The sequence below is a fragment of the Hyperolius riggenbachi genome, chromosome 5 (genome assembly GCF_040937935.1).
Source record: "Hyperolius riggenbachi isolate aHypRig1 chromosome 5, aHypRig1.pri, whole genome shotgun sequence".
NCBI classification, from domain to species: Eukaryota; Metazoa; Chordata; class Amphibia; order Anura; family Hyperoliidae; genus Hyperolius; species Hyperolius riggenbachi.
The window spans coordinates 388,489,868-388,503,718 of record NC_090650.1 but is presented as its reverse complement, the minus strand read 5'-3'; the positions used below and the strand labels follow the sequence as shown (position 1 = coordinate 388,503,718).

Genomic DNA, 13,851 nt, shown 5'->3' with positions numbered 1-13,851 from the left:
CAAAGCAACTTGCCACAGTCTCAGACTTGAATAGTTTGCCAAAAGATAGGCCAAACGCCCTGATTACGTTTGTACATATACACGTGTACACTAAAGATCCTAAGTGTGGAATGAAAACGTGCATACACACAAACTTAATTTATAAGAGTGACCGGACAATGCTGGGTGTGTGTTAACATGCAAATGTCCAGAGTGTTGAGAACCAGATGTGACTGCGAGATGTGAAGAATTACAAGTCAATGCCACTTTATGCACATTTGTGCAGCTTCGAAATAGAGCAACCAAACTAATCAACTAATCAAGATCCACAAGCCTTGTTCCCAGAGTCTCTGTTGTGCCCGGTGCTTTATATCAGTGCTTTTCAACCTTTTCACTAATTGTACCACTTTTATCACCTACATTTTCAAGTATCATCAGTGTAGCTGCGCAGTAGAGCAGACCCGATCGGGCTCGGCTGTAGCCACCAGAGATCGAGCGGAGAGCAGCTACTGTGCATGGAGATCTTTGGGGCGTCCCAGCTCTGGATCCCCTCTACTGAGAAAAAAAGGGGAAGCCTTTTTAGGATTTAGAGGCTTCCCCCTCCCGAGGCAAGTACCCCCAGGGTAACTTTTTTCTTACAGGTACACTTTGAGAAAAGGGGGGGGGGCAATGGGAGGGAAATATAAGAAGGCATCAATGGGGAAAAGGATTAAAATTAGATTGCCAGCCTGCAGAATGCCAATAATGGTAGCCTTTCTAGTTCCTAAATCCCCCCCCCCTGCATCAATATAGGCAGCCTCTCACCACCAGAGAGCTGGGCAGTGATTCACCACAAAGTTTGGCTCCCCCTCACTCACTCCTCACTGTGCTGCCCTGCAGAATAATTCAGACCTCAGATCAGCGGTAACAGAGCCACAGTGAAGAGACAGCCAGGCAAACGGTGCACAGTATACTTCAAATACAGGATCTGAGGTCTAAAGTAAGCTGCAGGGCAGCACAGCGAGGAGTGAGTATGTGGGAAGCAAACTTTGTGGAGGTAGGATGGGACCAGGACAAGTGGCAGGTGGGCAATAAAGTGGCAGGCAAACCTGGTGTGTACCACCTGGCCAACAGCAAAGTACCACCAGTGGGACGCATACCACAGGTTGAAAAGCCCTGCCTTATATGACGTCTGTTGCACGAAACTGTGTACCACACAATGGCGGGTTCTGCTCACAACAACGGCGAAAGCGGATCTGTTGACAACGCACTCAGACTTACATATGGTGCGTTTCTAATCTTACATATGGTGAACACCTAGTTTTATATAATATGCATACCTAGTTTACATATGGAGCGCAGTAATAGCCCTATACCATGTAATAGGTCACATGGCCCTCACACCTCACATTACCAAGCTTCCTACTGATTAGGGCTCATTTTTAAGATATTTTAACCACAGTACAAATTCCCTAAGAACAAATAAGTAGTAGAGGATCAGCACATTGAATTGGGTTCATGCACTGTGAAAAAGGTGCCAGTGGTTTGTAAATGCATAATAAAATAGTAATCATCACCACCAGGAGGGCCGATGCTAGCAGTGCATCCCTCTGTCCCTTCAGGGCACTCAAACAACACTTTTAGAAATAACATTTGCATGTTGTAATAAAAATAATTTCTAACAGTAACAGAAGCAATCCTGTCTCATGGCTTTGGTTGTTGCAACACTTTAACAAATGACATAGAACTGAACATTTTCTTTGAATGGGGAAACGATATGGCTGGAAAATGTGCTCTACAAGTGAAACTGATCCACTTTGCCGCATGGCACATTTGGCACATTTTACACCCAGGAGAGCAGCTCAGAGTAACTGGATGTAACCTGATCACAGCATAATAGAGGTTTTACACTTACCAGAGCTGTGGCAGTAGTCCATCTGCTGCGGGACCTGGACTGTAAAGGCAATCAGATCGGGACCCAGTAAAGACTCAGGCTTCCTGCTTTCTTTTAGCCACTTGCTTCTATGCAGATCTTTGGTGTCAGAAGGACCTTGGATCAGAGGAATTAGTTTCTCCTTCCCTGCTTCACCTTTATAAAAAATAAACATATATGAAAAAAAAAAATACTATGTGTGTGTAGTACGCCTATCACAATAGAGCCATGGGAACTACAATTGCTGACCATTGGAAGACACTACTGTAATTGTCATGGTAATCCCAATGGCAAACATTCTAAAATACTTAGGGCCGGGTCCAGAAGGCCGGCTGCCAGCGTCCCATCTCACCATAACCAAATGCATTTCTGTAACCAATCAGAAAAGCTTTTGGCATCATTTCCTGTTGTTTCGTCGCCACATTTTGATCACCTAGGGCAGCCATGGGTAAACTACGGCCCACTATAAAGCCGACCCATCACTAGAAGGCACAAATCATCCCCTCACTCCTTCCTTTCAAAGTTGCATGCAGCATGCAACAACACAAGGCATTCACCCAAACTCGTTCCAGTGGCGATCTCCATGGTAACGGTGGCATCATGTGACATGCCGTCAATACGTACCAACCTGTCACATGATGTCGCAGTACACTTGGAAACCGCTGCTGGAATGAGCAATTGGGTGACTTAAACTCAATCATTCCCCATGTGCTCGATTCCAGAGGGAGAGAGACATACTAGGATTCCTCTAGAACGCACCCCTGAACCCTGAACAGATGACAGAAGCTACATACAGCGTCGTAGAAAATCATATTGATTGACTGCGGCACTAGCGCAATCAATAATAAACACATCGAGAGGAATGCTGCCAAATGCAGGACGAAGTGGATTCCAACAGTGAACGGATGTTGGCAGTCACCCGTGTGAACTGGCCCTTACCCTATCCCATAAAGTGATATCAATCAATACTATGCACTGATGAGGACTAGAAAGACAAACAGGCTGTCTGCATGTTGGATTAATGTGGCGCTGTAAAATGTATTATCTACTGGCTCCCTATACACCAGTGGTACTGAATGTGCAGCCTGGCTTTCTGGGGCATAAAGAGATTAATCACATATTGGGGAGTGATGCATCATGGGAAATCACAGTTGCTCACTGAATTATTACAAATACCTTTTGTTTTTAAGAAGGCAAAATTACATTTAGAACTTAAAGGACAGATGCGAGGAGCCACAGCTCCGCTTCCAGCAGGTGTCCCCTCAATTACAGATGCCAACCGACATCTACTGCGCCTGCGTGGCCTGGAGTGCCCTGCGCAGGCGCATAACTACTGTGCAGAACACTCAAGAAGACATCCGTGCAATCGCAATCGGCACCCGTGCAGGCACAGTAGATGCTGACCTGGCGAGGTCGGCATCTGCAACGGAGGGGAACCCGGGCCACCGGCGAGGAGCGGAGCTGCGGCTAGGGCACAGGACGGCTGCCAGGGGCTGGAGGAAGCCCCAGGTAAGTACATTTTTTTTCTCTTTTTTATTCTCCTCAGACCTCCTCTTTACAAATATGATAGCAAAATAGCTGCCAGCATAATTACGTAAAATTAATTTTACAAACACTGCAAACTCACTTAGAAAAAATTCTATATATTTTAGCTATTACTACCAGCTTTCATTACTATAGAGTTTACACTACATTTTCTTTTTCTGACCCTCGGTAAGTTAACACTGCGAAAGCGGGAAAAAAATGGAGCTGTTTAATAAACAGATTTAATGAAAGCAGCCCATGTGTAAATGATCCTGTCAGGCTCAAAATGTGCTATTCAATTTCATAGTGAATTAAAATCGGAAGTATAGTCAGGATTTTACAGAGCTCATAAAAGCCAGGCTGGGGCATTCTCTTCCCAGATAATATTCCTGGCTCCCATTGTATAAGCAAGGCTAAATATTCAGTCACGAGTTATTAGCCTGGCACCGCTCCAAAGACTTATCGTTTATGAAAATAAATTAGCAAGTATTTGCTTGACTAATTACTTTACAGTTTCATTTATCGAAGAAGTCATTGATTTTTATATTTAGCAGAGTGTTAAAAGTAATTGCGTTTTCTGGCTACAGGCCAGAAAGAAAATAGAAATCTTAATGGAATACATGGAAAACACTATCTAGGCCATATCTCAGCTCTAATATCTTCCTTTTGTAGGCAGGAATTATTTCTATGTGTAAAGCAGTAGTTATATTAGGGATAATCTGTCAGGACTTAAGGTGCGCACACATGTGTGATTTCTTCAAACGACGGGTCGTCAGACCAGACCGCAGAGCGGCCGTTCTGACGACAGTTTCCTCGTGTGTACAGTCTGTCGGCAGGTTGATAAGGCTGGTTTTGACTGATCCACTCGGTGTCAGAACGGCCGCCCCGTGGGCAGGTCTGATGACCAGTCGTTTGAACAAATCAGGAGTGTGTACATGTCTTTAAAAGCAAAACTGAAGCTGCTGTAAAAAAAAAAAAAAAAACACAATCAATCAGTCGCATACTCACCTATAGAGAGGGAAGGTTCTGGATCCTATGCAGAGTTCCCCAACCCTGTCCTCAAGGCCCACCAACAGTACGTTTTTCAGGAAATCATATACAATCAGGGCCCATCCACACTTTAGCCGGGAATCGCACGATTCTCGATCACCGCAAACGCTAGCGTTTTTAAAAACCGCTAGCCCATGTAATCTTATGGCAGTGTTCTCACTGCTGCGATCGCGGCGTTTTGCGGTTAGAGTTAACCACAAAAGCGTTACATGCAGAGTTTTGCCAGCGATTCAGAAGCGATCGCGATTATCATGTATAGAACTGCTAATCGCCATTGCTCCCAAAATGCTACTTCATCCAGTGATTTTTTTCGCGGTTAACGTGGAAAAATCACTCCCGCAAAACGCTAACATTAATCGCTAGCGTTTAGTGATTTTAGGTGTGAACGGGGCCTTACAGGTGAGGTAATTAGTGTTGCAGCAGAGCTGATAAACTACTTCTGTGGATTTAAAACATGGTGGGCCTTGAGGACATGGTTTGGGAACAGAGGGCCAGATTTATCAAAACATTACGGACCGTTTTCTCTTTAGAACCTCCCTGGTGATGTTGACTATTATACACGGCAATAGTAAACATGCTGTAAACATTATTGACGTGCATAAACATCACTACTCTCCTGCACTGTATACTAGACCCTTGCTTGACACATTTTGACAAGTTACAGGGGAAAAAAAGGTTATGAATATTAATTGGAACATTTTTTGCACAGAAATCCTGGTGAAATTGAACATCAGGGAGGTTAAAGTGGACCCCAATTAAAAATACCAGATTTCAGAAATAAAATCTATTTTCTAAATTATAATAATAAATAGCAGCCTTTTTTCAGCTGCATGACAAATATAAAATATTTTACATTTATTGGAGGAACCCCTCCCTTCCTTTCATATTGCCGGGACAGAATCCCGCAAACTGGTGGAGTAGGTGGTATCCAGCAATGGAGGAATTGCTAATAGCTGCCACCTGTATAACCCTAGTTATGAAAAGAGAAGGGTGAAAAGCATGCACTGAAATGCTCATAGGCTTGAAGGAGTGTGTATTTATCTTTGTATGTGTCAGCGTGGTGCAACTAAATATTTTGAATTAAAAAATTGTTTGGTTTGGGTCCACTTTAAACAGTTCTAACCAGCAGGGGAACTGTTCTGCATGATAATAAAAAGATTCTTAAATCTTACTTAATAGTGACAGTTTAGCGTGAATTTCTAGAGCTGCACTACAGTTAAAAGTACAATCCATTCCTAAACTGCTGCAGATTAAAGAGTAACTATTAGGCATTAAAGAGACTCTGTAACATTCAAAACATCCCCTGGGGGGTACTCACCTCGGGTGGGGGAAGCCTCCGGATCCTAATGAGGCTTCCCACGCCGTCCTCTGTCCCACGGGGGTCTCTCCGCAGCCCTCCGAACAGCCGGCGACTGTGCCGACTGTCATTTCAATATTTACCTTTGCTGGCTCCAGCGGGGGCGCTGTGGCGGCTTTCCATTCCGAACTACACGGAAATACCCGATCTCATTCGGGTCCGCTCTACTGCGCAGGCGCAGGAAACTTGCGCCTGCGCAGTAGAGCGGACCCGACGGCGATCGGGTATTTCCGGGTAGTTCGGAGCCGACAGCCGTCAGAGCGCCTGCGCAGGAGCCAGGAAGGTAAATAATGACGTCACCGCTGCCCGGACTCCACGGAGGGCTGCAGCGAGACCCCTGACGGATGGAGGACGGCGTGGGAAGCCTCATTAGGATCCGGAGGCTTCCCCCACCCGAGGTGAGTACCCCCCAGGGGATATTTTTATGTTACAGTTCCTCTTTAAATCCAATATAAATTGTCTATTTCCATCTGTTAAATAACTAAAAAGGATGCTAAACAGGCATTGCAAAAGTTCATAACCAATCTGGACATTTCTATTCTTTATTAATATCAATCCCCATGTCCCCTAGCTCTTAGTTGGTACATCAGCCGCACAAGAGAAGTTGCAGTGCATGCTGGGGGTTTGTTCTCTTCCTCTGTTCCTCTCTGATTGGCCGCATCCATGGAGATCTCCCCTCATCCCTGCAGGCTCCCATAGGTTCAAGCCAATCCTGATGTCATTTCCTCCATTACTCGCCCCGGCATCCCCCTCTGCATCCCTTCTCCTCCCCGCACTATTACAGAACAAAGCGGGGAGGAATAACGGCAGCGCACACAGACTCACCTCATCATGGTTCCAGGTGCTGGAGTTCCAGTCTATACTCTCTGCACTGCTGCTGGCAGTAGTGCAGAGTATATAGGGGAACTCCAGCACCAGGAACCATAAGGAGGTGAGTGTGTGCGCTGCCTTACAGCATACAACTTTGCGTTTCCGTCACTGCAGCGGACACAACAGAATGGACAAATTGGAACATGTCTGAATGGATCCTATACCCTGTCGCGAAAATCTTAACATTTTAAATACATGTAAACATATACAAATAAGAAGTACATTTCTTCTAGAGTAAAATGAGCCATAAATTACTCTTCTCCTATGTTGCTGTCACTTACAGTAAGTAATAGAAATCTGACATTACCGACAGATTTTGGACTAGCCCATCTTCTCATGGGGGGGGGGGGGGGGGTTCAGGGTTTTCTTTATTTTCAAAAGCACATAATGAATGCCAGTTGCTCAGTCCAACTGCCAAAAAAAAAAAAAAAAAAAAAGAGTGCAGCGAGCAGGGAGGCTGGCCAGCATCTTTGTATAAATCGTTTTCAGGGAATGTCTTTATAAAGAATAAAGGCCAGGCTGAGAATCCCCTTAGAGAAATGGACTGTCAGTAATGTCAGATTTCTACTACCTACTGTAAGTGACAGCAACATACGGGAAAAATAATGTATGGCTTATTTTACTCAGGAAGAAACGTGCTTCTTATTTGTATGGGTTTTAAACTAAGATTTTCGCGACAGTTCCTCTTTAACCACTTAAGCCCGCAGAGTTGTTTTGTTTTTTTTTCTTGCATCTGAGCAATAACTGGCCACGCGTAGCTTTTTCCGCATTCCCGACTGTAATTAGTGCTATTGCGGGCCACAACGTGTACAAAAATACGCGTTGCCGCATATCTATGCGTTTGTAATGCGACAACGCGTATTTTTGCACGCAGTGCGGCCCGCAATAGCGCTAATTACAGTCAGGAATGCGGAAACAGCTACGCGTGGCCAGTCCTGACGGGCCTGTCGGCAAAAACAAAACTAGCTGGCAGCGGAGGACCAGAGGATTAGTGAGTGGCTGCAAGGGCACAGGACTGCTGCAGGGGGCTGGTAGAAGCCCCAGGTGAGTAAAACTTTAAGGTAGCCACACACACACAAAAGTGAAAATTCAGGACGGACTTCCTGATTATTTTTTCAATTCTTCTGGATCGGGAGTGGTAGAAATGTCTGATCATTTTTTTTTTTTTTTGCAAGGTTGTATGGTGTGTGGTAGATAATTTCGTAATGTAGAGACGCAAGCAAATTTTTCAGAGTTTTCAATTCTTTTTCTTTTTATACTTGGGGAAAAATTTAACACACGTGGGTACATTGGTTAGATTTTTCAAATGTTACAATCAATTAGAAAAATTGATTGTAAATCTTGATTTGAAAAGAAATGTAAAAAAAATTATTGATGTGTGGCCACCTTTACGCTAATTTTTCTTTTTTTAGACCGTCTGTTACAAATTTCTACTAACAAGTAAGTAATGACTTAGGACCCAATCTGAGTTTTTGGAAATATAAAGAGACACTGAAGCGGAAAAAAAAAATGATATAATGAATTGGTTGTTTAGTACAGATAATTACTAAAACATTAGTAGCAAAGAATTTTTATTTTAAGTTATATAGGTTTTTTTTATAACATTGCATTAATCTGTAATATTTGCAGTTTACACACTACTCCGCATTCCAAATGATTTTACAGAGCAGGCAAGTGAACTTTTGAACTGTCCTGTGCAGGAAAAAAAGAAGACAGAGCTTCAGAAGACAGAGCTCTCTATGACTTTTAAAGTCATGGAGCTCAATGGCTCTTTTGCATAGATAACTGGAGTTTCTTAACTCTTCCTGTACTGGAAACAATATCAAACTTATGTCTTTGCTCCTAATGTTAATATTTCTTAGCTGTACTACACATACAAATCATCACAATTTATTTTTCTTTTCAGTGTCTCTTTAAGGAATACATTGGTGTATGGCTGTAAGAGAGACTTATTGGCCCATTTCTTTTCCTGAAGGAACATCTTGGGCAGCACAGCATTCCACAGCCTACATTAAAAAGAACTCGCACATTAAAACATTGCGTTGCATTTGTCCTCAACAAAATGCAGAGAACCACCCGTATGTTTAATATGTGTTTTCTTGCCAATGTGTACTTGTAGCACAGTGGATTAGTAATCGCTGTGGTTATGTTTATAATGTACTTCACGACCCACCACATACAAGTGATTTATAAAAGAAAGGGAGAAAAAACACACAGGACAAACAAACAGCTATAAAATACTAAACCATCATGCTATTTTTATACCAGTGATTGTCAGTCCAGCTTCTGTTGTGCAGTCATTAGGAACCTCATTTGTAAACCCCGAAATTTAGCCCACATTGGTCATAATGAATTATCCTGGCATAGTAAAAATTAAAAACACCCAGAAAATAAAAAAAAAATCTCTCTGATTCATAGGAACAATGAATAAATTCTTGTTTCAGTAACTCTCCTTGTAAAAAGTAAGGCCAATTCTCCTATACAGGCAATAAAGTTTTATATGGTCCAGCTGCACATACCTGGGGCTTTGGCACAAATTTTTATTGATCCCAGGGTCCCGGAGACACATTTGACCAATGATGTGCTGCAGAATTTCAGTTCGACGTTCTGGATAGAACCCTCCAGAGTTGGCAGCGCATTCTTGGATTTCACACCTAATAAAAGAAAGCTGCAAATGTACTAGCCTGTTGAATTGTAATATGCTTTAATATTCATTGGATCGGACAGTTGAACAATCATTTCAATTCTTTCGCCTTTCTTTCTTTTCCCCTTAATTACCAAACATCAGACAGCTGAATGGATTCCTGCTCAGGCTGTAATCATCGGAATACATTCTCAGGGTATTTAAAATAGCGATATTTGCAATTCTGCTACTCTGCAGGTGTCTGCAATTTGGAAAGGGGTTTCTGTGGCAGAGTGCTGCAGTTAACAGTGTAAAAGAAAACACTCAAATCACACGTTTCTTGTGTTTAAAAAACAGTGGATACAGCCTGGCCCCTTACAAAGACAGATTTTTTTTTTTCCGGTGAAAAAATTAAATCTCTTCAATTCAGCTCCATCTATGTATCCACTATCCAGGGGCTGAATAGTGTAATGGTTAAGGGCTCTGCCTCTGACACAGCAGACCAGGGTTTGAATCTCTACTCTGCCTGTTCAGTAAGCCAGCACCTATTCAGTAGGAGACCTTAGGCAGGTCTCCCTAACAATGCTACTGCCTATAGAGCGCGTCCTAGTGGCTGCGGATCTGGCACTGAATTTGTCAGGAGAAAAGCGCAATATAAATGTTATTTGTCTTGTCTCTTGTCTGTCTTAAAGTGAACCCGAGGTGAAAATAAACTAATGAGATAAACAATTGAATCTGTCTTCCTACACCTAAGACTGCCATACACTGGTCGATTGCCACCAGATCAACCAACAGATCCCTCTCTGATTGAATCTGATCAGAGAGGGATCTATTGGCTGCCCATACTCTGCACACAGATTTTGAAAAGGTTTCAGCATGAAATCAATTCACAACCTGTGGAGCTGCAGCTGCCTCTGTCCGTCTCGCCTCCCCCGGCCAGCAGCAATACATCACCTGAACGCAGCGCGAGTCCCCAGGTCTGTGCTGTCCCTTTCTCTGGCTGGTCTTCTTCTCCATCTTCTGTTCCTGTTACAAGCGGAAGTTCAAACAGTAGAGGGCGCTCTACTGTTTGAACTTCCCCTTCTCAAAGGTTCGGGACAGGAAGTGAAGAGAAAATGGAGAAGAAGGGCAGCCGGAGAAAGGGACAGCACGGACCCGGGACTCGTTCCTGCTGCGTCGGCCGAATCGAACGCCGCTAACAATACGCTACTGACCTGCCGGCGAATGAGCGACATTTTCCGCCTAGACAGATCAACTGAATCGATCGATTTCGGATGGAAATCAGTAGATCGGTCAACATTTACGTTAACAATTTCACAGCAGCTTCCATCACAGTGATGCTATGTCATCGAGGGGTGTTTTCTTCCCGTGTCGTGAAGTTCCCCATCAGGTCCTCCATTCTTTTAACTTCATCCTATTGGTCGCTCGCGTCGCACAGGTTTTTTGATTGGCTGATTTTGTAACTGGTCTCAATATATAAGGATGTGTTTAAAAACTTGCTGTCAGAATGAGCTTGCAACTTGACAAAGAAGCATGCAGCTTCGAAACAGTGGGCTGTAGTTACCTCTAGCCCATTCCTGACTCAATTCCTCAATTACTCAATAAAGAGCTACTTTTATTTTCTAAGCAGTGCTGCGGATATTTGCTTTTTTTAACACTATATATAATAATAAAATACATTGTATGAAGGTAGAACATCAGACTGCAATAGAATGGCAAATTTGAAATGGATATCAGCAATTCAAAACAGCAAAAACAGCAAGTCACCTAAACATTTCATGTGGAATTTAACAAAAGCACACAGTCAAGCATCTGTAAGTAGTCTGCTGCGCGTAAGCAATGTTAAAGGACAACTTAAGTGAGAGGACCATGAACGTTGCATATTTATTTCCTTTTAAGTAATACCAGTTTCCTGGCTGTCCTGTTGATCCTCTGCCTCTAATACATTTAACCATAGACCCTGAACAAGCATATGCAGATCAGTGCAAATTTGGACAGAGGCGCCAGGCAGGTTAAAATGATCTAAAAACAACTAAAAAGGAGGAGTACAGGTGGACTTACCTCCTGAAATGATGGACAATCGAGATTGTTCAAATCGCAAATAATTTATTTTGGCACTCCGCAACGCGTTTCGCAGGTATAACTCGCTTCATCAGGCAAGGAGGCAGAGGCGCATTGCCACTATTGGACCTTTTTGAGCTTGCACTCCTTACCTGTACTCCTCCTTTTTAGTTGTTTTTAGATCATTTTAACCTGCCTGGCGCCTCTGTCCAAATTTGCACAGTATATAGTCCACCTTGGGTGGAGGGGACTGTCCCCTTCTTTCTATCTACAGAGAGCGACTTCTTAAACCTGAGTGGGGTCAGGTTCTAATGCTCCCCACCTGCATTTCAAGTGGTTGCCTATGTGGTAACCCGTGTTTGTGAGTATATCCACATCTGTTAATTATTTCGCCAACAATTGTTAGACTTACTGCACTATATTGGGCTCTCGGTTTTTCTTTTTGTTTCAAGTGCATCATATGCAGATCAGGTGTTTCTGACATTATTGTCAGATCTGACGAGATTAGCTGCATGTTTTTTTCTGATGATATTCAGACACTACAGCAGCCAAATAGATCAGCAGGGCTGCCAGGCAACTTGTATTGTTTTTAAGGAAATAAATAGGTCAGCCTCCATATCCCTCTCTTTTCAGTTATTTTTTAACTCCTACAGCATCATAAGCAATTAATTTAAAGCTCACTGCTTCATCCACTAACCCCTTTGTCTACACCCTCAAAGTCTCTGAGGGAGTAGACAAAGCTTGCAAGGGCAGGTACCTATCCCTTGTGTTTCCTGTTTCTGTGCATTTTAGCAAAAGAACACTCATTAACCACTTTACTACTGAGGGTTTTTTTCCCTTCTGTACCACAGCAATTTTCACCTTTCAGCGCTCCTTCCATTGATTCGCCTTTAACTTTATTACTACGTATCACAAAGAAACTATCTATATCTTTGATTTTTTACGCCACCAATAAGGCTTGTTTTATTTGGGTGGTACATGATTTTGCTAAGAATTTTATTCTAAATGCATTTTAATGGGAAAAATAAAAAAAAATTATTATTTCTCAGTTTTTGGCCACTATAGTTTTAACACAATTCACGCTACCGCAATTAACAGCCACACATTTTATTTGCCAATTAGTCTCGGTTATTGCAATGTTTAAAATATTTCCCTAGTACAATGTATGGCGCCAATATTTTATTTGGAAATAAAGGTGCATTTTTTTAGTTTTGAGTCCATCACTAATTACAAGCCCATATTTTCAAAATGAATAGCAATACACCCTGTTGACATACATATTTAAAAAGTTCAGTCTCTCATGTCAACTATTTTTTTTAATTGTCTATTTTTTTTTTTGGGGGGGGGGAATTATAGGAGAGTGTAGGAGGTAAGGAGTTAATTTGAAATGTACGTGTGGGTCTTTTTATTAAAATAAATGTATGTAGGTGTAATTTTACTATTCGGCCACAAGATGTCCTCGCACATTCCTTTCCCATGCGTTCTATTAGTATGCAAACAGGAAGTAATGCGTGGACTAGTTACTTCCTTACCTGTGTCAATGATCGCTGGCATCAATGAGATGCCTGCGGTCATTGTAACTAACTGGGTTCCCATTCATTGATGTTCCCTCTAACGGGCGGCGGCGAGAACGCGTGCGCCACAATAGGCTATTTTATAGATCTCTGAGCAGGAATTGAAGTCCTGCAGGACGTAGATAATCCGTCTGAAACCACATAAGTGGTTAATATATCGGTGATGTTTTTCAAACTACAAATCAATTTGCATGTGGGGGTACTTGTGTTGCTGGTTGTCCTGATTGTATAGAATGTTTTACTGCTCACGTATCTGTGCTCCCCATTATTGTATGTTTTTGTACATTGTACTGCTCTATGGAAGATATTGGGACTATCTATATAAAAAATAGCAATTAGTAATACAATATACTTTGAAAATTGCATCCAGATCCAGCATATACAAAGATTCGAACTGCAGCTTATTAAAAGGAGCATATTTATTTACCATACTTTTAGGGCTAGTTCACAGTGCTCAGTTGCGTTGTAGAGCTGTTCACAGCACTGCGTTGCAACGGATCACGGTTTTCTAACTCGCTGCATGCTGGTCTTGTATTAATGTCTATGTCCAGTCTCCATTCCAGTTCAAACTCAATGTAACGCATGCGTTACACCATGGACCACTGTGAACATAGCCTTAACCACTTAGAGCCATGCTGACTTAGAAAAAACGTCCTGCAAGAGCCTCTTAGTGGCTCCAGGACATTTTTATAATGCGGCTGCTGTTGTGCGCGTGCACGCTCCCGCGGGTGCACGTGCGCGCTTCCATGCGTGCACGTGCATCCCCGTGCACGTGAAAATAGTGGGAAAAAAATACATCTTTATTTCCAAATGATATCTTGTCAACATACTTTGTACTAGGGACATAATTAAAATGTTTTGATAACCAGGACAAATAGGCAGATACAATGTGTGGGTTTTA

The 13,851-nt window shown here is 42.6% G+C and overlaps 1 protein-coding gene across 4 annotated transcripts in view; it reads right to left on the bottom strand.

Annotated features, from left to right (window-relative positions):
- VPS13B (vacuolar protein sorting 13 homolog B) overlaps window positions 1-13,851 on the bottom strand; it is a 1,202,086-nt gene that overhangs the window by 869,686 nt on the left and 318,549 nt on the right. For all 4 annotated transcript variants that reach the window (XM_068237718.1, XM_068237720.1, XM_068237719.1 and 1 more), the window contains exons 18-19: window positions 9,212-9,346; window positions 1,874-2,047 (exon numbers count right to left, since the gene is read on the bottom strand). In XM_068237718.1, the coding sequence (XP_068093819.1) occupies window positions 1,874-2,047; window positions 9,212-9,346 (309 nt within the window). The remainder of the gene's footprint in view (window positions 1-1,873; window positions 2,048-9,211; window positions 9,347-13,851) is intronic.